The 23,462-nt window shown below is 42.4% G+C and overlaps 1 protein-coding gene across 2 annotated transcripts in view; it reads left to right on the top strand.

Annotated features, from left to right (window-relative positions):
• The window catches only part of PLCXD3 (phosphatidylinositol specific phospholipase C X domain containing 3), a 90,883-nt gene that overhangs the window by 32,555 nt on the left and 34,866 nt on the right, over window positions 1-23,462 (top strand). For both annotated transcript variants that reach the window (XM_040540085.1, XM_040540084.1), the window contains exon 2: window positions 20,877-21,585. In XM_040540085.1, the coding sequence (XP_040396019.1) occupies window positions 20,877-21,585 (709 nt within the window). The remainder of the gene's footprint in view (window positions 1-20,876; window positions 21,586-23,462) is intronic.

Raw genomic sequence — 23,462 nt, 5'->3', positions numbered from 1 at the left:
CAGGCTGGGGGGGAATAACAAGAGTTTTGCTGTTGTTGTAATTGTGACTTTGTCCTGCATGACGGCAGCAGAGGTATGGAGGATATGGAGGAACAATGCTCTAAAAAATCTGGTTGTTTTGATACTGTGGGGAGGAAGAGAATTGTCAAAAACACTACTTTTCTGTTCAAATAACGGTGTACAATGCAAGTAGGAAATACCAGAAAGTAAGTGGTCAGGAGAATCAAACCTTCAAAATCAGCAAATACTTGAATTAAGGTTGCTTCTGTAATTTTTAGTTTGTCTCCACTTTGTGTGTGACACACTTTGTGTAAGACGCAGAGAATTACGGGACAATACGCTGTTTCTTACTGTAGGATTCCTGTCTCATAGCGTCTGGTGAGTGCTCTGTTTGGTTTGGTTCTCTTTGGGTTGAGTACAGCTTCATACCTTACTGCTTTCATGCACAGACAGAACAGTTCAATTTTCCACAGGTGTTTCTGCAGGAGTGATTTTGCAGGTTCTCCTTTCTCTTGTCTTGTCCAGACCCCCTTGCCTGTCACATCAAACACAGGGTGCTTATCCTTGGTTTCAGAGTCTCAGCTCACCTCAGCCCAGCCTGAGACCTGGCTGCTGTGGAGGGCTGATTGTTGCCAGTTTCAGTAGCGTCATTCAGTCCCTTCTCTTGAATGACGGTCAGCATTTCCCACAAGCACCATCACCTTTTCTTTTAGACTACTTTGTATTTCTCGGAGGGGGTAGGAAATACTGTTTCAGAATGGGAGTCTCACTCCCATCATTTCCTAAAATTAAGCTCTACTGTGATGCAGAAGTATCAAGCGCTTGGAAAACAATTGATGAGCTGTGACCTTTTTATATGCTGTTCGTAATTATCTTAGTGATTCTTTCAGCTCTCTTCTTTTGATATTTTCTACTTCATGCATTTCTTTTTATTCTTAGAGGGTTAGATCCTTGTAGAGATGCAGGCTGTCTGTGAAGTCTCTGAAAAAGTGTCTCTAACTGATACCTAGAGTGAGGCAGCCATGTCCAAGCATGATGAGGACTTTTTGCAGCTATCTCAGTACAGCTGTTGCTGCTACAGTTGTACCTCAATGAGACAGAAAAGCAACGGAGGTATGGCTGAACATGAGAGAGTATGTTTAAAAACAAATAAACAAAAACCTTTCTGGTGCTCCATTTGAAATATCGTGGGCCTGGATTTCCAGACTTCTTACACTCCCAACAGCTGTCACACCACCACCACCCCCAGCACGCACACCTCAGGCTGTAACTACGGTCCTTTCTCTCGACTGTGTGGCCTGGGGTCTGGACTTACTCATCCCCTTCAGGTCTGTCTTACGTTGTCTTGTGTGTGCTCTGTGCCAGGTTCTAAATAGGAATTTCGAGCAATGACACCTTAAGGTTCTGGGCCCAAACAGGGTTTATATGCTTTTTGGGCACTCGGCTGTTCAGCTCTGAGATTGACTCAGTTCTCAACTGTCGTGGCTTGGGAAATGCCATAGTAAGGAGACTTTGTGGCACATGAGCAAGGCATACAAAAGGGTTTTCAGAGTCACAGTTTTAGACTTTAAGCTTCTAAATTCCACGTAGTAGGTCTTTAAATTCTTTTAAAATATGATTTCCAGCCTCTCAAGACCCTGCTTTGCCCATTAGTAATAGAGGCATAATATTTCCCTCTCCTTAGATGAGTTCATTAATACCTGAGGTATGTATGCTGGGATTCACCTGACTTTAGCTGCCTGAAGTGAGCTGTTTGTCTCATCGAAGGAGTAGAGAAAAGGACCATCTCCACAGGAGAATCGTCCTGACTTATATTAGAAACCTGTACCTGGACAAGGATGAGCAGCCACCACAGGTCCCCCTCTCTTCCTCCATCTCTGCAGGAATTTAGATGACCGTCTTAGATTAGAGGATTAATTTTAAGTGGCTACAGTTGGGTGGGGAGGCTGAGGTAATAAACATGGAACAGAAAGTGGATGTTCATCCATGTGATTAAATATCCAAAACATTGCTGTTCCTACAAGCACCACGTGTTCAGCTGGGGACAATTGTACTTCTAGAATCAAGTAGAGATTTCTAACATTTAATTTTTGGTAAGGAGGATTTGAATCCACCAAGATCCTGGGAATCTTCTCTGCCTAAATACCACTTTACAACTTCACTCCTTCAAGTATGTTTCTATGCTTTGGCTTGGTTTCAAATAGGTGACATCATTTTTATCAAACTGCCTCTATTAGTGCTTTAATTCAGCAACTAGAGATTGCTAAGTAAGGTTCCTTTTCCAGCCAAAATGTCAATCAGAACTGCATACTCCCCAGAGTACTGTACAAATTAACATTTTAACATCGCTATTGTAGTAATTATTCTGAGCATCTTTCTTTTATGACACTCACAAGAAAAGCGATGACTTTTTGCTGAGTTTCCAGACTCTAATTTTCTCCCTGTGTAAGTGTGCTCTGCCGACATCTCTTTCCCCTCTGGCTGTGCAGCGTTTCTCCACGACTGGTACCCAGCTGGGAGCTCTCTGGCTTCGTTATTGCACTGCCACAATAGAGGGCAGGAAGGATCCAAACAGCCTTTGTGTCTGTGAACAGGTGGTTTGAATGTTCAGAGGAGCTGATGAATAGACAAACATATGATTTGACTGCTAGGGAGATGATTTGATAGCAAACAAAAGGTCACATACTGGCAAAACTTTTCACTGGTGGCATGCTCTGCTCACTACTCATTTTGCTCCTACACTGAGGGATGGATTCTGCCTCAGTTGAAACTGCTTGCTGCACCAGACAAGAAAGCTTTTTGGGTGACGTACAGCAGGACTTGCCCTAGCACAACCCCTAATGGAGCATGAAGCAGGCTAGGAATGGATTTCAGAGCAAGTTGGTTGCCCTGTTTCCTCTTCCTTTTCATGGACTTTTTTTGTGCAGTCATACACAAAAATGTGCCTGGCACCTGTATTCATGCTTGCCTCGTCATCCTTGAGCACTTCATCTGCAGTCCAGAGCGCAGTGCCCTTGTGTGCCTCTTTGTGTCTGCTTGACTGCTGAAAGTCGATCTGTGCCATGAAATCTGGGTCTCTGTATGCAAATAATTGAACTGTCTTGTTACTGGACTTCTTCAAAGGAGGCTCACTTGTGGAAGAAGGAAGCAGTGTTTCATGTGGATTAATGTGAACTTTTATCTCTTCACAGAGAAAGATGTGTTAATGGAATAAGGCAAAAGGTAGAATACATCTTTTGCCTGGGGATCGGGTACAACTCTTTTTTTTTTTTTTTTTTTGGATGGCTAGGGACTTGGAGTGAGAAACACCTGTGCTTGAAGTGCATTACAGCAAATAAAATAGCTGTTGTACTTCCAATCTTTTCTCAGACAAAATAGCTTGTAAATTCAAAAGCTTTTCTTCTCAAGGCTTTGTCCTGATTATGCCTTTGGCTTTCATTCACCTGCATCTCCTGTTTTGTTTTTGTTTGTTCGTTGTTTTTTCATCTAAAGGGAAATTATGTTTCACTCAGTAGACCCAGCAAATTCATAAAAACCTTGCACTTGGTAACTGGGCTGCGTTCAACCTGCCTGGAACAGTGCTAGGAAATATGCTGCTGAAATGAACTGTGGGTGCTGAAGAACTGTACAGTAATGAGATCTGAACGTTAGCAACACCAACTGCTACCTCACTATTATAAAGGGTGGAGATCTTAAATTTCAATTTCAAACTGCCTCTTCAATAACAATGAAGCACTGCCAGGCTTTTGAAGTGTGCATCTTGCTTGAAAAAGCCTAGATGTCACTGAGTCCCAGCAATAGCCAGAGCCAGAGTTTCAAAGGTTTTGGGGAACAGAAAGCTACAAGTATATGGGTTTTCAAAAGAACCAAAGTGGATTAGTTGAAATATATTAAAAAAAAAAAAAACTAGTCACTGTAGCAAAGGAACGATTTCTTCCCTTTTTCTTTGTTGTGTTCAATGAAAAGGGGTTTTAATACTTGTAGCTACCAGGTTGGAAGCCCCTTTCAAAAACCAGAGGGGAAGAGAGTTCTTAATGGAAAGACAGGGATGTCATGGATCTAAATTCGTGATATAGGAAGAACTCTTTTCTGTTGCATTAGTGACTCTGTAACATTAAAACAACTGTGTTGATAAAGATGCAGATCTGCTTCATAACAAGTACATCACAAATTTTCTAGACAGTGATTATAATGTGTGAATTAGAGCTAATTAAAGTATGTCAGTAACATGATGTACAAAATGGCTGATTGCCAGAAGAGGAACAGAATTAGGAACTTCCTGCAGTTTTTAATTTTTAATGAATGTGTTTAGATTTCAAAACACACACTCTGATAAGACATTTATTCTTTGTTTATATGTCAGAGCAGTTGTTAGCAATAGGAGATTATGGACTAGGTGTTTGTCATAGGTGAGAAATAATTTGCCGTGCAATTATTTTAATACTTTCCTCTTAAAATACTAAACATTTTCACTGTACAGAAGGGCGAGTATATTACAGTTATGATCACAGCACAGTCTACTAGACCCAACCACTGATGAAAGTCTTCTTTTGTGGTAGGTGGGACCTGTCAGCTCGGTGGTGAGGTGGGTGACAAGCTACCAGGGTGGAGAGGATGGTGCTGTGGTGGCCATGTCCAGCCTGCAGAACTGGTGGTGGCACTGTCCTGCTCCCTGGCTGCCAGTGGGTTTGCAGGGTGCAGGGAGGCAGTGTGGCAAGCTGGCCCTTCTCGTGAGTGAGAGGTATATCCTCATGGACGGTGATGAGTGTTCATGGTATTGTTCAGCCGTTGACTGAATGCCAACTTGATCCAGGCACTGCCTCAACTGAAAATTCAGTGCCACCTAGTTCCTATGCAGCATTTTTATTAGCAGAATTTTAATGGAAGAGAGAGTACTAATATCCTCTGTTTTACAGAAAGGAAAGCCGAATGATGAAGACATTTCCACCAAAGTGCTGAATGTGTCTCCCAGGCAGTTCTGAAGCTCTCTGGGTCACAGCTGCATGTTGGAGGGACACGGGGTCACAGGAGCTCTGTCCCCAAGTGCTCCCCAGCTTCAGCTTCAGCTACCCAGCTTCACTCCTTAACAGAGTGGCCAAGGTTCTTAAAAAACTCTTTAAATAAGGTTAAGTATGAAGATCCAGGTCTCTGCCCAACTTGATCCATTTTTAGATAATTGCAAGTGGCTTGCTGGATATTTTTGTCCATTTTGTTTATCCAGTACAGCTACTCCTGAAAGAAGTAACAAGGATTTTATCTGTTACTCAAAATTAATCAAATTCCTGAATTAATACATACGTCTATAACTGGGAGAAAGGCAGAGATTAAAAAACAACAACAACAACAAAAAACAGTCTGAAATAGACTCTGCTTTGACAATCTCCTTGAAAAATGGCAATAATAGCAGTGTGGAACAGCTGCTATTATGTTTGGTTGTGGAGCGGGACTGCAGAACTGAGGCGCTGTCTGCCAGTGCCGATTTATTAAGTAATAACATAATGGTTTAGAGAAAAAAGGAAAGAAAAGGTCTCTTTTCACACAAGCCACTCTTGTCTTTTCAATAAATGGGTTAGAAATGGACCATCTGGAGCAAGTCCTTGCAAACATCCAGAAATAAATATTCAGGATGGCATAAAGCTAGGAAGCGAAGGGAAGGAGGATGTGAAGGCAGTTTGTCGTGTGATACTCATGCTTGAGTAACAAGGGCCATCTTGGCCCAACCACATACCAGTTGCTACAGGAGAGAAGTGTGACAGAAGTTATTTAAGAATTCAAAGGAAGCATGAAAGGATTTGTGCTGGAATCATCACTGTATTGTAAGTGTCAGCTTTACCAACATCATCACCTTTACTAGTATCACCAGCTTTGGGTTTATTGCAGATAACAAACAATACTTGGACTTCTAAGTTGAGGAATGTCGTGTTAAAGCCAAAATGCAGTCACTGGAGTGGACTGTTGTCAAAGCAATGTTCTGAGAAAATGTGATTCTTTTGGGTACATTCAAGACTGAGAGCATTTGATGTTCTGAAGCTTTGAAAGCACTTTGAAATACACTTACTAATTCTATAGTATCAACGTTAACTTTTGAACCAGGAGGATGAAAACAGCTGAGATGAGTTAGGAGGATGAGGATAGTCTCCAATTACATGTTAGGAAATTAATATGAAATGTTTTATTTATGTAGTGTTAGTATAAAACAGCTAAACTAATTACTGTTTTTAAAGACGTGAACATATCCAGTGTAAATTAGTTGTAATCAGAGCCTGGACAAAGTGCAGATCAGCTGACTGTTCATTCAGTTAATCAATAATGCTGCCTGTGCTTTTTCATTGACTTCTTGATGCTAAATGGTAAACGCTAACAGCCAGATTTGCAGCAGTCTAAATTGGCATAATGGGTCATTAGAGTTATACTGATAAATACCAACTGGGAATCTAATCTGGTGTGGACTGGAAATTTAGGAAATGGAACAGTTATTTTGTAACTTGCTTCATTCATTTATTATTGTCCACTGTGTTGTATAGTGGCTTGTTTGATTGCTGTATTGAATCAAGTAGGGATACAGTTTGCAACAAATAATACAAGAAGATCTGAAATTGGATTGCTGGGCATGGCGTGTTTGGCAGCACTCCAGGTTGATTGATTGTGCAGGGCTTTAAATTGCCTGCTCAATGATGGTAAAAGAGATGAGTAAAAGGCAGGCATTGACAGTTTGATTCCTCTGTATTCTGTGTGTCTTTACTTTTTGCCATTCTGTTTGCAAAATGGAATTATTAGTCTCTTTATGTCCCTGGACCAGAGTGGATATGCACCGGATGATGTAGCTGATAGACTCATTTTACAGTCCTACTTAAGACTGCTCCAGCAGTAGCTCTGGGTGATGCTTACCTGTAATACAATGTGATTTTTATTTTTTTTATTTGATCTACAAGTTGAAATAGCATCAAATTGAGTCCTGTTTCTGGCATATTTGTTGAGATTGAGACCTGACTTTAGGTCTCTGGTGTTTTGCCGCATTTTCTCGTTTGTTCTTTTATGTTATCTCCTGGTCTGAAAGGGCAGAAATGGAATTAGCGGCATGGATAGGGATATTTTTTTCAGACTTACAGTTAAAAACAAGAACCATTTTGAAAACTCATGTTTTGGGGCTTAACTTTGTTCAAACGCCAGACTGTGAACCTGGGGAAGAAGGGGTGGCAGATTATCCGATACATTTGTCTAGAGGGCTTTCAAAACTCTGCTGCGGTGTAGCTCCTGGAGGAGGACACTGCCCTGTCACAGCATGGCTAATCTGACAGTGCTTGCCTTAACCATGCTCTTACCTTAACCAGTCTGAAATACTGTTACATGCATGCATTTGCACCCAGCTCAGACAGGATCTGTTTTTAAACCTCTCTGTTTGGCTCCAGAAAGGTCTCCTGTCTGTTCATATCTCATGGTCAAGGAGTTACAAAGCAGATCACTTTTGCTTACTATTCCCTTCAGTACTGTGATGGCAGCCAAACTCCACCACAACCACTCCCTCACTCCTCCTCCTCAAAAAAAGAGGGGGGAGAAGAATGGAGAAAAAAAAAAAAGGATTGAGATAAGGATAATTTAACTGAAGGGAAGAGGAAGAGGGAAAAACAAGCAAAGGCTATGTGGAAGCACAGAGAAGGAAAAATAAATTCTCTACTTGCCATCAGCAAGCGATGTTTGGCCATGTCCGATGAAGCAGGGCCTCCATACACGTAGCAGTTGTTTGGGAGGACAGATGTCTTCACAATGAGATCCCCCCCCTGCTTCCCCTTTCTCAGCTCTTATTGCTGAGTGTTATTACGGCTGTTCTAGCTACAGGTGCAGAGCACAGCACTCTATGGGCTGCTCTGGTGAACTCCATCCCAGCTAGACCCAGTACAAGTACTGACCAAATACATCTATTTATTTTTTTAATGGATTCTCCTTTTCCAACAACGAGCCTCTTTGCCCACTGTCTTTAAGTCTGGGTGCCATCCAATTGCAAAAGGGTGTTCTCTTTTATTCATTCGGTGTTTTACAGGTGTCATGATTGCTTTTCTTCACACACTGTGTAGCCAGACACATTTTTCTTCGTCATCTCCTAGGAAAGATGGTTTACAGTGAGTACATGTGGCCGTGGAGATCTTCCATGAGAAATTGAACAGTACAAGAAAATGGTGAAATGTGAGAGTAGCATTGGATGCTAAGAGGACATGCAAGATCAGAGTTTATCAGTATCTGATGGTTCATGACATCTCAGAATGGACGTCTTGTGAAAGTTTTGAACTCTCACATGCAAAGTCTTTGGGTGAGGTTACTTTCCTTGCTCTGCAGTTGGATGTGAAAGTCAGAGACTGATTGTGTGGAAAGAGGAACCTCCTAGAAAGTTTTTTTTCCTCTGCAGTGTTTTCACAGGGAGTAATTTGGTAAAACAGGCTGTAGATACTAAAGCAGAGCTGTCCTGCATTTGCAGACCTCCGACATGGGACTTCAGAAGGCCAGTGACACCACGGTGTGGTAACTTGGTGGTGTGATGGTGTTTGCAGCCAGCTAAGTGAGCTGGCATGCTTCCTCCTGGTGACACTGCTCCAGCTGCCCATTCTCTGGCACCCTGTTTAGTTACAGCAAAGGAAAGTGGTGGCAGGAGACACACACATCTGAGGTGGACCCCACTTGTACATGCTTAACTGGTGCCTTCATAAAGCTGAGGCTCCAAATGCTTAGCACTGCTTTTCTGGAGTTTTGCAGGAAAAAAAAAAAAAAAAAAAAAAAAAAACGCTTTGGAAAAGATGTAGTGTTTTTCATTCACATTTCAGGCCCAAGGGAAGTATTTCATTATTTCCCTTCTACTAAACATGAAGCCAAACATTACAGTGGTTTTGCTTATAGTTGAGGAGATCTTGTGTAAGAGAGACTTCTTTTAGAGCACCCGTCCTCAGGAGGTATTTTGTGTACAGCACCATGGCTGTGGGAGCTTTGTTTGCAGCAGTTTGTCAAATGTACCAGGCAATACACAAAAATAGAAGAATCTCTAATGTGAAGATATTAAGCAAACAAAGGATAAGGAAGAGGGCAGAACAGGGGGAACGGTGAAAATATAACAACTTACGTGCTTCCCTCTTCCTCCCATTCCTTTGCAGTACTTTGCATCTTTTCATTATCTCTGAGTCATGACATGGTTGGTCAGCTAAGTTTATATGGACAGCTTGCTAAAAGTGATCTTTAAAGAGGGTTTTTGTGTGAAAGCCTTTGTGAACTGACTCAGAATAGGGAATAATATTTCTCCCACTCGCCTTTCCATCTTTCTCTCACAAGAATCAGATTAACTGCTCAGATTTGTCCCAGCTTTTCAAGCTCAGTGACTGAGAAAATGAAGATGAGCCTAGCTTGGATTTATTGCATGGTAATAGAAAACTCTACCAGTACCACCCCTAGGACAGCCCATCCTGGAGTGCTGATACACTGGCTGGCAGTGCACTTATTAAAGTGTAGGAGGAATCCTTATTCTTTGCTTCACAGGTGTCCTTGCAGCAGAGTTTGATGCTTCTAGATACCACTGAAAGATCTTGCCTTTAAAGTTCTTTTGGAGATGCATCTCAGACTGCATTGGATTTCTTGTAGAGATCTTTGAAGTCACAGAAAACTTGTTTTAAGGCATCATTCTTCCACAAGCTTTGCAATGCAATCTCATTTTATCCAACCACGCCTCCCAGTTTTCATTTTCTTGGCCCTAAAATAATGGGTAATGCAGAAGCTACACATGCCATGCAAGTAATTTTTGTCAGTTACAGGATCGCTGCAGTCGTTCAGTAGTGGTATTCAGATTTAATAGAAAATATTGTACTGGTTTAAAAAGGAAAAAATAAAAATAATTTAAAAAGAGCACAATGAAATAGCAACAATAGTGAGGCTAATACATGCTGTCAATGCAGTCATGAGTTAGGAAAGGGCTATACTGTATATGCCAGAGGGGAGGGAAAAAATTACATCAAAGAAGAGGGGAGAGACAAGAGATGAGGGAAATGCAAAATCAAGTATTCAATAAGCTCTCTAGTGCTGAAAAGAGGTAGTAACTGGCAAGAGTCTGTGTAATCAGAAGCAGTTATTTCAAGGGATATTTGTCTTCTTACCAAGAGTATTAAAGGCTGTTTTTCATGAAAAGAAATCAAATAAATAAAAGCACAAGAAGCAGAGGTGGTCTGATTTGATCCTATTTTCGGGTGTGAACATTGCATTACTTGTGGTTATACATAATAAGTAGCGCTTTATGCTCCTGTGTGCATGGAGAGGAAGAGATATGAACAGATCAACAGCAGCCTGTTCTCGTTTTTATAAGCCTCCTCAGCTGCATGCTGCCCTTGAAGGCTGTCCTGTCAGTGGTAGCATTAGGGTTGTGAACAAGAATTACAATCGGAAGGCATTTGCTGTGAGGAGATGCCATTTCACATGCTCAGCAGAGCTGCCTGGGGTCATCACAGCTTCTTGCCAGTCCCAAAGCTACTAGCTTGCAATGCAAGTGTTGCTGATTGCCCCAGGAGATATGACTTGGAAGCTGATGACACACTCAGCCAGACTGAGGTGGTGCTGGAATAAAATACGCCCTGAACTATTCCTGGCACATTAATTTTATGCTTAGAATCAGATACACCTTTTGTACTCTGAAATGTTCACATTCATATGCTATTCCTTGAGTTAAGAGGAAAATAGCTAATAGGGTAATTCTAAGACTAGTGTCTAACTAAAATGTCAGTTGTGATAGAGATCTCAGATGCATCTGTACAACCAGCAGTGAGCTTGCAAAGCAGAAAGAAAAAATAGCATTGTAGATTGGTCTGCTCTGTTCCCAAAGCAGTGAAAACTTGAAAGAATCCTCATTTGTGGATCTCATTTGTGTAGCTAGGGCTTTGACCCCCAGGGATTTTATTTCCAGGTAATTAGATAGCTAATCTGTCTTCACGTTATAGTTGTCCATAATATTTAAGGATATATGTGATAGTCATTAATTTGATACAAAATATACTATTCAATCTTCATATATGCAGTTAAATTCATAAATAAAGCCACAGTGGTCCACCCATCACAGCTCTCGACCCATGGCTTGCAAGCCGTACAACTGCGTCTGCTCTGTTGAAATTGTAACTTACTATCATAGACTATATGTCTTAGGTGCATGGTCAGTCTTGATGTAAAGATTCCTTAAAAATAAATCAATGGCTAGTCTTGCTGTGCTGGAAACAGGAGTTGCCTTATGAGCTTTTTTAAGTTTGAGTTGAAGCTCTTGTTCCATGAATCCTGATAGGTGTTAGCTCGATAGGTGAAGTGAGCCTTCTTCCATGAAAGAATATGCTCTGTGTCTGCTTTCCAAACATCTTGAAGTCATCCTTACAATTTCATTTGAATAAATAAGAATGGCTTTTTTAGTTTCTTACTGTAGGGCTGATTTTAAAAGTTTAAAGTCATTCCTACACCTTTTAAAATTTTCAGTGCAGTGCACAAAGATGAAACGGTGCTTATGCATTTGGCATGCATGCAGGCAATATCACTGCCTTCCTCCTCCACCTTTTCTTCTGTGTTCAGCTAAGAGGTTTATAAGATCACATTTGGAAAAAGAGTGGGGAAGGAACACCGACTGATTCTTTCAATCCTCAGTATGATCATTTACATTTCTACATATATAGTACAAAAATGTTCCCTGTGCTGTTTGAATTCAGGTGTCTGCAGGAACTCTGGTAACCTAACTCATGTTTTGCAGAGCAGCTGGGGACGGCTCTTGGGGCAAGAGAGATGGAAAGAGGCTGTGAGCAGAGCTGCCACAGACAGCTTGCCATGCTGCAGCTGTGTCGTGTTGCGAGGTCTCCGCTGAGCTGATTAAACCTGAGAACAAGCTTGCTCTGCTCTGCGCTATGGCCTGATCCTGCAGCCCCTTTTCAGGCTTCCTCTGATGTTAATGTTACATTTGTCTGAGTGAACACTAGCTTGTTTAGAACCGATCTGCGAAGAAACTAATAATTCCCTTAATGGTGGGCTTTTTGAGTACAGTAATCTGGTGCTCTAAGAAAGCCCCTGGCATTTGAGCACTGCTCCATCATTCTGTCTTCTCTGCATGCTGTCTGCTTGAAGTCCGCGGTGAAATCCGGCTGGAGGTGGTTCGACTGGTAAGAGGTGGGAGGCTATTTACACTTCAGTGTCTCAGAAAACATTTAAACACCTCCTCCTACACAAATAATTACAGGACAGTAAGAAAGTTATCAAGCAAGAGGGGAAACATGCTCTCAGAAGGGCAATGTGCTAATTTTCTGTTAAAGAATAGTTTCTTTAGCAGATCTTTCCTTGTGGTATCCATAGTTGTGACACATGCTCATACTGTTCAGAGAGCTAGAAATACAGGTTGCTTTTTCTTATTTCCTCACTTTTCAACAGTGCATTGAGAATTTGCAATTTGATATTAACTGATGTTGTGTTCGAAGGAAAAAGGGAGTTGATCCTTGTTTTTACAAGAGGGAGCTGTAGGGGACTGAATGTGGGTACATTTTATGTACACCAGATGTACTAGCGTGAATTGAGTAATCATTAACCTAACCAGGTTTTTAGCCAAAGTTTGCATGTAGTACTGTGATAATTTCCATTTATATTTAGCTTTAAAGCAAAGAAGATCCTTCCCCACCTTCTGTCCTGTTTGATCTTAGAAGTTGGATCCTCACTCAGTACTGCCTCTTTCGTAAGAGCAACGCCTTGGCTCAGTGGAGCAATCAGAAACACTTCCCCAGCTCACGCACTGCCACAGACCACAAGCTGTAATGTAAAAAAGCATTCAAATGGTAATGTCTCTCGGAGAGGGTAAAGAGCAGGACTTGGAGATTGCAGGCAGCATCAACAAAGGCTCCTCTCGGAGGCAACTGTAGCCATGTTCAAAAGCACACAACAAAGTGTGAGCTCAGGAGTATTTCATGCTTGATGAGGAGACGCTAGAGAACAAGAGTAAATAGTTGCTGAAATCATTTCTTGTGCATGAAAATTTGATTTGTGCATAGGGAGAACAGAAGCAGGGAGCCATTCCTCATCTGAAAGTTGGTCAATAGACATGGGATGCCGTCTCTGGACTGAGGGACTAACAGTTCATCTTTCTCCCTAGCTAAGAAGCCGATGCAGACAAGTCTTTTTAAGCAGTCTTCAATGATTTGTAACTGTCTGTCAAAATATCTTTCTTTCACTTCCTTCTCTTTAGACACGAGAGAAGGGCAGTTGGACCACATGAGCTCCAAAGGTCTCTTCCAACCTCAATTAGGTTGTGATTCTCTGAAGGATAAAACTCTCTATTCTATATTATATATGAAATCATAGAATCATAGAAAGGCTTGAGTTGGAAGGGACCTCAAAGATCACCTAGTTCCAGCCCCCCTGCCATAGGCAGGGACGCCAAAGACATTTGCTAATTTGCTTTGTGCTGGGTTTTAAATGTTTTATACTTTACCATGTGGAGCTCTAGACCGTGGCTATTGGTATGGTAGCTGCCGTCTGTTGTAGGTGTGCTGTGCTGCTGAATGTGGATTAAGGTGCTCCATCAGAGATGTGGATGTGTTGGCTGAGCAATGCAGGGTCCGCCCATGGCAGAAGTAGTATTAAACCACGTCTGGCAATGGTTGGCAAAACATGACTCTTCAATTTATTTATTTATTTATTTATTTTAACACACAGCGGGTTTGTTCACCCTTGCCAACGAACCACGTTAAAATGTCAGCGTACTAATCACTGTGCACCTCTCTGATTTCTCAGGTTGTTCCTTGACACACAGCTTGCCTGCAGTCTTCGTCCCAATGAGGCAGCACAGCACAGATTTCTGACGGCCCGTCCCCGTATGCGGGACTGGGGTCGGAGTTAGGGTTTTGCACAGTTCTGGTGGGGGGTCCAGGCCTTCTCTGGCGGAAGAGGGAAAATGCACCCTTCTGTCCAGCAGGAGGATGGCAGGTGAGGGGAAGGCTACCGCTTCCAGGAAGGATGGGAGCAAATCCTTCCTTTCCTTTTCCCACATTATCCGTGAGGTCTTCAAGGCGGAAGGGGATATTCGCTTCGAGAGGAGGAAGAGAAGAGTTGCTGGGGCTGATACAACTGGCACAGAGGACGTGGGCAGACTGTGGAGTAGATTTCAGATGGGGAAATTGTGATTGTGCTGTATTTGCAACAGCATCTAAATTCTTGCGAAGTTAATAGTAATCTAAGAAATGTTGCTTTAACAGCTTCATTCTCTGTCACTCCTGTCACCTTTTTGCTTACATTTTCAAGCACGACCAGAATACATTTTCTCCTTTGTCACTGCATGCCTCTTCTTGCTCCCAGATATTCAAGGACTTCAATTTAGCTGGTGTGACTTGAAACTCCAAAGCAATTTGGAATTCTATTATTCTGAAAGAAGCTGGAGGAAAATGGGGCTCTTTCCTGCAGACATTGGCGCTCGTAATTAAAAGCATTCAGACAGCTGAGTGTTCCTAGAATTAGGCTCTGGACTTGTACTTTATCTGTAATCTCCCAGTGAAAACCAAGGTTAATTCATCCCTGTAGTTACACTTTGGAAAAACTAAAATGTTTACTTCACAGGTTAAAACCATTGGCTTTGAGAGATTTGACTGTCTGTGTATCAGGTTGTTTGTGCTGTGTGACCTGGGGGAAGATTTGATTTTTAAGAAGCGGATTGATTTATGTTCATGTTTCTCATAGACATTTCAAGTTTAATGGCTTTATTTTTAAAATGTCTTCATTTTAGTTTGTCTCATTCAATAGAAACTTCAAGGCTTTATGTACCAAAAATAAAATAGCTGTTCTGTTTTCACCACTTGGGATGGGGCTATTCAGTTTGATTTATGTATGGGCTAGCTCACCACCTGCAAAATGCGGGCTTGTAGAATATTTTTTTCTTATTTTCTGATCAGACAATTCACTTGACTAAAAGCCAGATATTGTTACCTATTAAAAGACACTGTTCTCCCTTAGAGAAAAGTCTGACTTAAGAAGGGATTTCTGTGCTAATACCAAGGTAAAAGAATATGAGGTTCTTTGGCTGACTGGGACTCTGGGAAGAGTGCTGACTGCTTTGGCTTTCCCTTAAGAAGTTTTCCTGAGCCTTCAGAAAGCCAAAAGCTAGGTGTGATCCTGCTCGTGCTGCAGGCAACTTTTTCTGAAAAGCTTGGCTCACCCGCGGGCAGTGCCAGAACTGCCCATGGGAGGGGATCTGCAGAAATCCCGTGCAGCTCTCAGAGGCTGAGGTGCAGGAGCGAGGCTGTGGATGAGCTCCCTTGCCAGCCAGCTGGCGTGGTCACAACCATGGTCTTGAGTGGGTGAGACCGGGAGGTGGCCAGTTCTACCTTTGTAGGCTTCTTGATGCAGGTACAGAACAAGACAAAGGTCTGGGGGAAGCTTCCTGGTCCCACCATGGGAGGGCATTTGTAGGCTTCTTAACTTTTCTTTTCCAGATCCAAATTGAGTTGCACAGGGCTGTCTGTGCATCTTTAACTGCTTTTCTTGGAACAGCAGCGTGGTGCTTGGAGAACCCAGATATTTCTCATATAGTTTTGACAGGGTTTTTGAGGTTGTTCTGAGGTGTCATGGGTAGCAGAGGGTTGTCTGCATGCATTGCATGATAACCTAATGTGGCCAGTGTAACAGTTCAGCCGCTGGGCTTATTCATACCAGAGTAAGCTGTATGTGTACTCATGCTCTGACCCTGACTTGTCTGTTAGCTGGATTTTTGCATTACATGAGTACTGTAAGCCCCGTGACCTTCAACTGGAGTTATGGGCTCACAACTGTTGACGCACATTGGAAGAAGAGCTGATAAGCCACGCAGTTACCTCTGGGGAGGCTGGGCCACTGCACAATATATAGTGTGGTCTTTTTCCCCCCAGTTGCTTTTGTGTTGCTGTCTTGGGCAGTCTTTTTACCAAACTAAGTTTGTGTCATCCAAGCAGTTTAAATACTAAAGGTTTTATGAAGCCTGAGTTCCATTGCTCTTGCCAGCATGTTTTGACTTCCTGAGATGTGCTGTGGCTTTGGCTGGGAGAGCAGTGAGTGCTCAGCTGTCTTAAAAATAAGCTGAAACACAATATTAAGCTGCAGCAAGTCTAGTGTTCATGCACAAAGACTTTGCTACTCCTTGATCACAATGTTGTTAAGTTAAGATTCACAGAGCTTTTTGTCCTTGTACGACTGTTTTTTTTAGGACAAACGAGATGGTGAGAACAGACCAAATGAAATGGGGAGCACATGTGCTTTGGTTGCCTTTGGTACCAGATGTCAGGGAATCTGTCCTTGCTGTCCTCTGCAGCATCCGAAAAACGTTGTGATCTGGTGTCAGTCTCTGTAGAGCCCTCTTGGCAAGGACGTTTTCCAAAAGCTTAGACTGCCTCAGCATGTGATGCTTCAGCAATAGTCACCGAGGAATGTCATCTCCTAAATATAGGAAACAACAGCAGGTAAAGCTTCTAATGACACCCAAAGCAACAGTAAAAGACTACTTCTGGCAATCGCTGGGTAACTCCCACTGCAGAGGCAGGAGTTTGGAATCTGTGAGAGAAAGTGAGGAGGGCAAAGTGTGCCCAAACCTGTGAAACTCTGCTCCTGTTTGGGGTTTTGCTGTGGCTTGTGCTCCTTCAGAATGTGATTGCTGCTGTCAGGGGCATGTTGGGCAGCACCGTTTGAATCAGTACCTCTATTTTAGGTGCCGTTTGCCAAGTGATTGTTAAGAGGGATGGCCAGAGCTCCCAGTGAGGCAAGGGGAGGGAAGAGTGAAGTTCAGCTGTGCCTGCCCTCTTTATGAATGATGTGTTAAGGCTTAGCCACTGAAAATAGCAGCTTTGCTGTGCCTCTCTGTAAATCTCTGGTGGGATTGAAGAAACAATTCTGAACTGAAACACATTCTCCCTGAGGGATTTTTTTCAGCACTGAGCCCAATTATTTCTTAAATGGGGGGTTAGCCCTCCAGGGAAGCCATAAATATGTCCATAGCTGAGCAACAGTGGGTTTTATATTCCCAATTGTCCTATTAAAGGAATTCACTAACGAAAACAGGAGACCATTCTCCATAGTAAGAGTACAAGCAGCTGTTCTCTTGCAGTCTGAGTGATACTGCATATTTTACCCTTGAATGTCTGAAAAGTGTTTAGCTGACATCTAATTTCAAAAAATCTGTAAGGGGTGGGAAAGGCAACAAAGAGCTCCTGCAGTTAAAGAAAGCTCCAGCAGGAAAAGAAAGCAAGGAAAATGCTGGTCTGCTACTGAACAGGGCAGGAGACCTCAATGCAGGACAAGAAAACTTCTGAAGCAATTGAGCAGGTTGGACCAGATGACTTCTGGAGCTCCCATCCAACATAAATTATTCTGTGTCTGCTTATCTCCACACTCCCCAAAGATACAAAAGCTTCATTTCTCATCTCTCAACCTTAGAAACGATTATCAAGAGACACTTAAAATACATGCACCATCTGTGATCCAAAAAACCCAAACTGGCCAGTTTCAATAACTGATAGAGTTAATTGAGACAAGGCCAGCTTACCAGGTAAAGCAAAGGCCGTGTGTTCAGGCAGAGCAAACCAAGGAACCCACTCGCTGCTTCCCATCAGCAGGAGGTGTTCAGCCCCTCCCAGGACAGCAGGGCTCATCGCCTGTAATGGTTTCTTGGGCAGACAAACGCCATCACTCCGAACGTCCCCCCTTCCTCCTTTGTTCCCCCAGCTTTTATTGCTGAGCACAGCACCACACAGTGTGGGACACCCCTTTGGCCAGCCTGGGCCAGCTGTCCAGGTCCTGTCCCCTCCCAGCTCCTGGTGCATCCCCAGCCCCTCATCACTGACAGGGCAGCACGAGGAGCTGAAACGTCCTGGGCTCTGTGTGAGCACTGCTCAACAGCAACCAAAACATTGCCATGTTATCATCACTGTTTTCATCACAAAGCACAGCATCATACAACATACCAGCCTCTATGAAGACAACTGACTTAATCCCAGCCAAAAACAGGACAACCCTGCATCCTTTCTTTATAGGAGCAGAGATCTGGCTATACAGAGAGCTGACAAGTCCACTTCCCAGTGGCAAAGGAGTACGAGAGTGTCCCTGTGTACCAAAGCAAGACTGGAAAGAAAGCTTTTTGCTAAAAACAAGTGTATGTCCATACAGGATCCTCTCGTTACCAGGAACATAGTGATTTGGGACATGGCAATACAAAAGGTCATACACTAATTTGCTCTGCCAGGTGTAAGGATTTTGAATTTCCCAGAGTTAGGCGAGCAAACTGGCTCCGACGGGAGTGCAGGTTGAAGGCAGAAGGAATACAGATGAGTGCATGATGAGAATAAATATTCAAAATGACCTGATCAAACTACTTATACATGTGGAAAGAGAAAAACATTTGCTGTTTTTCTTTCAGTCAGGAGGAACCTTTACATACTTTGGAAGAGCTCAGCTCACATCAGTTCCTTTTGTTGTAAACCGAGTTTAATTAAGCTTTATTTTCTCTTTGTGGAATTTAGTGGGTCCTTCCTGTTCTAGTCACAAAACAAAAACATAGACTTTCTCAGTGTCCTGTGTCCTCTTCTCTGTACCTTTCACCCACTGTGAAATTTCACCCATTTTTTAGATTCAAACATTTGCATGAAGCCCTTAACTTAGAAAAAAAAATGTAGTCTATCCTGCTTGTAATGGTCAGTAGCTTCTATCTATGATGTTTCCCCTCTGCCCCCCACCCCATGTTCTGTGTTAGTGATAGCTGGTAGCTGCCAGCTGTCAAGTTTTTCACCTTTGTTTTATGCCCTGAGAACTGTGCTGCCTCTCTTGACTTCAGTAGATTTAAGTAGTGCTTGGCACAGTATACGTTGCATATTGGCTGTGGTGGTCAAGCTTAGCTGCCTCTTCTGCAACTGCAGGTTCCCAGAGGCTACAGAACTGACAATAAAGGGCAAATGGTTTAATTAATCTTACTACCATTTGGGGCCCACTGCTGCAACCAGTTATTCTTGTTTGTACATATATACCTATTCTGATGTAAATCCTACTGAAATCAAAGGAACTTCAGTGGACAAAGCGAGAGTTTGCAAGATCCGTCCTTGATAATATCAATAACTATGCTTTGTTTTAAACAGGACTGGATTTACTTTGATTTCTGGATTAGTACAGGTTACGTTGAGCAGAACGTTTAATGTATCTCATTGATTTTTCACTGTTGAAACATAAGTCACTGCTCTAATCATTTGTTTTACCATTAAAATTCTGTATGCAGATCTGGCCCCTTGGGATATCAGTGTGTAACAAGATAGTCCGTGATCTAATCAGGTGCTGTGAAGAATATGGTATTGCTTCAACGCATAGCAGTAGAAAGCTTCATCAAAATGAAAAACTTATCTAATACTAGTAAAATGCAGTTCAAAGAGACAACTGTGGAAAGCAGGGGTGTACAAAATTTTAAGACGTTTCTCAGATTAAACAAAGCCAAATTCAAGCCAGAGTTTAAGATGATTTGTCATGACTCCACTTATTGTTAAAGAAGAAAATTTTACAGCTGTCACTTCAGTTTATAGGGTTTGTTCCAGCTCAGTTAAAATAGCATCGCCATCAGAAATGACTGACTAGCAGGATTTCGTTAATATGATATTTATTTGTCACAGCATGAGTGCCTTGGAAAGTGATTTTGAAAAGCACCTAAAAAAGCATCAATAGCAGAAGACACGACTTGTTCTCTGAACTACTTTTGATGCTTGGAGTTGGGTCTCTGAGTGCTTAGCACTACAGTCCATTTTGGAGGTGCGAGTCCTGCTGATCTTGGAGGAGTTCTGCAAGTGGTGTGGCGCAGGCAGAGGAGCACACCTCCTCTCCTTGCTGTGGTGACTCTGAGCAGCAGCATCCTCCGCTGCTGGGACAGTGAGACTGGTCAGACAGTCTATGTAGACTGCAGAAAGCTGGTAGTACACAAGGATGATAGCATCTTCTAGGGTAAGCTTATCCCTCCATAAAGCAAGGCAAAGTCCCTTACGGAGAACTATCATGTTTTTGCAGATGTCCAAAACATTAGCATTATCAGCTTCATTCATGTAAAGATCTAAAGGCTTGTTAAAATAAGTGTGTAGCTTTTTTTAACGGACATACCTTGACATAAAGAGAATTCTGCAGAGCAAATTGTCCTAGGTATTTTTGTATGCAACTACCTTATGCTGTAGAAAATGGCAGCCTCTTTACATAGGTATGTTACATAGTAGTTCTGTTCTTGTTGAAGGCACACCATGAAGTTGCTGTGTTTTAGCAGAGAAACACAATGCTGTCCTTAGCTCTGTTTCATTTATGTAACAAGGGAAATCAAAGAATTTTAGAGGTGTATTTACGAAGGAAAACAGCATTTAGTAACCTTACTGATGACCAGATGAGACTTGAAATAAAGGTCAGAAAGGTTACATGTCCTGGCATTTTTCAACTCAAGTGTGTGTTTTTTTCTTCAGTTCTGTAAACTAGACAGTGCACGATTCAGTGTGGAGGGCCAGATTCTCATCTTCTTGTTGGCTCTAGGGATTTGTTACGTGTGTGACTTTGCTGGAATTACATCAGGCTTGTTTTGACGTTCAGAGCCCTCTGAGTTAAGTGGGATAAAAGGCGTAAGTAAGAGCTAAAAGAGTGAGGGAGAGCCCAGATAAACTGTAAAGCAGGCACTGCCTTTCAGTCATGTTCCTGTGAAGCTCTGGTGGGTAAATGCTGCCAGACGAAGGTTGTGTATTGAGAAAAAGGACAGGGGAGGAGTTTGTTGTCAAGTGCTGGTACAGGTCAGAAAATTACATTCAGTAAAAAAGAATCACTAATGCCTTCTAACATGTAAATCCAATATTGATTATTTTCCTTTGTTGTGTTTTTAGGGTCTCATGACTCCTTTAGCTTCTACATTGATGAAGCCTCTCCGGTTGGGCCTGAACAGCCAGAAACGGTCCAGAATTTTGTGTCTGTTTTTGGGACTGTAGCTAAAAAGCTGATGAGGAAGTGGTTGGCTACACAGACCATGAACTTCACCAGCCAGCTGGGGTCAGGCATACGGTATTTTGATCTTAGGATTTCCACCAAGCCAAGAGACCCAGACAACGAACTCTACTTTGCTCACGGCTTATTCAGTGCCAAAGTCAAGGAGGGCCTGGAAGAGATCAATGCATTTCTTGCTGACCACCCAAAAGAAGTGGTCTTCTTGGACTTCAATCATTTCTATGGGATGCAGAAATATCATCATGAAAAGCTTGTCCAAATGCTCAAGGACACGTATGGAAACAAAATGTGTCCTGCTATATTTGCCCATGAAGTAAGCCTCCAGTACCTGTGGGAAAAGGAACACCAAGTGCTGGTTTTTTATCACAGCCCAGTGGCTCTCGAGGTACCATTTCTTTGGCCAGGCCAGATGATGCCAGCTCCATGGGCAAACACAACAGATCCGGAAAAACTGATTCAGTTCCTCCAGGCATCAATCACTGAAAGAAGAAAGAAGGGCTCCTTTTTTATTTCTCAAGTAGTGCTGACACCAAAGGCTAGTACAGTGGTGAAAGGGGTTGCTAGTGGTCTCAGAGAAACAATCACAGAAAGGTAAGTTCCTGGCGGGTGACATCTGCTGACCGTGCTGAACGTGTGTCAGAAATGCTGCTTTTTCTAATTTATTTTCAAGAAACTCCAGCAGATCTGTTTTTACCATGCTACTGTGACTAAGAGTCAGAACTTGGGCATAATCCTAATGTATTTGGTGAAACGTCTTTAAGGAGGAGCTTTTGTATCTCAAAAAAAAATCTGGCACTAACTCATCATGAAATTATATGGGATTGGCTTGACGTTCATTTACCTGAATGCAGATGTTTTGGGTTTTTTTGAATGTGGTTTCTCACCATAGGCACTGATCATCTTCCCTCAGATTTCCTCACTGGATGTGGACAAATTTGTCTGAACAGAACAGTTCAGTTGCAAGGGAACTATAAAGACCATCTAGTCCCTCTGCCTGACCACTTCAGGGCTAACCAAAAGTTAAAGCATTTTATTGAGGACATTATCCAAATGCCTCTTGAACACTGAGAAGAATGGGGGGTAATGACCACTTCCCTAGGAAGCCTGTTCCAATGTTTGACCACCTTCACAGTAAAGAATGTCCAGTCTGAACCTCCCCTGGTGCTGCTTTGTGCTGTTCCCCTGTGTCCTGTGATCAGTTCCCAGGGAGCAGAGACTGGCACCTCCCTCTCTGCTTCCCCTCCTCAGGAAGCTGCAGAGAGCAATGAGGCCACCTCTGAGCCTCCTTTTCTCCAGAATGGACAAACCAAATGTCCTCAGCCTCTCCTCACAGGACATGCCTTCCAGCCCTGTTACCAGCTTCGTTTCCCTCCTCTGGAGGGCATGCCTTCAAGTATCTTAATGCCCTTTTTATATTGTGGAGCTCAGAACTGAATACAATATTTAAGTTTAGGCTGCACTGAGTTTATTTAAGTCTGTTTTATGCACCAGGCCTCGGGTACCGAGTAAATCATTTTTCTTTCATTTTGGCTTGTTAGCAAAGTCTTGACAGTGCAGAATTTTGCATCCTTTACTATCCTTATACACCTTAAGGATGCATGACTTCTTTCTGCATATGATCATACACTATACCAGCTGTCAAGACACCATTAGGGTGCACTTGCCTTCTAACAGCCCTTTGATTATCATACAGAATTTCTTGAGGAAAGAAACTCTGGAGACCACTGTAGAGGTTGTGTATTTGGAATGCTGTGTTGGCAGGCCATTGGCTGTTACATTGCAAAACGTCTATGCAAGACTTGCATTATTTATACTGTTCTGACTTTGATAAATCACAGCCAATTTTCAGCTTAAAGGCATGTATGTGCGACTATGTTCTTGACAACTTGCTAGGAAACCTGAAATTTAATGCTAAAGCACAAGAGCTTTTTTTTTTCCCTTAAAAAAAAAAAAGGAATGAAAAAAAAATACAGACAGGAAAAATATATAATGGGGATGAATGGCCTGCTAATGTTCTGCTATCTGGTTGGAGGTGCCTGTACCAGGAATGTCTGTCTACTGAGAGCACTGTCCTCTTCTCTGTGACGAATGGCACAGTGTCTATGACACTGTGAAGACGTCCTGAGAAGAAAACATGCCTCACTTTTGAGAAGGATTGAACTGTTTTCATGACAGCTTTCCCAAGTGACTGTTAACTAGGAAAAACAGGGACACATGTTACCTGAAAAGACAAAGTGGTGACACAAATGGTTTTACAGGCAGTTGAATATGATTCACAAATGCTTGTGTGACTGTACTTGCAGGTGTTTGTGTATCCTCCATTAATGTTCTTATAGACTCCTTTGGGTTGTGTGTTTCTCTTAGTGGTGAATCTGAAGAGCACTTCTTAGAACTGAAATCCCACTTTGCCAGTGGGTTTTACTGTTAAACACTCACCTCATTGTTCAGGGATTTCTTTTCTCTGATAA

The sequence above is a fragment of the Cygnus olor genome, chromosome Z, assembly GCF_009769625.2.
Source record: "Cygnus olor isolate bCygOlo1 chromosome Z, bCygOlo1.pri.v2, whole genome shotgun sequence".
Lineage (NCBI taxonomy): Eukaryota > Metazoa > Chordata > Aves > Anseriformes > Anatidae > Cygnus > Cygnus olor.
The sequence above is the reverse complement of the archived record's forward strand: the minus strand, read 5'-3'. Positions and strand labels throughout refer to the sequence as shown.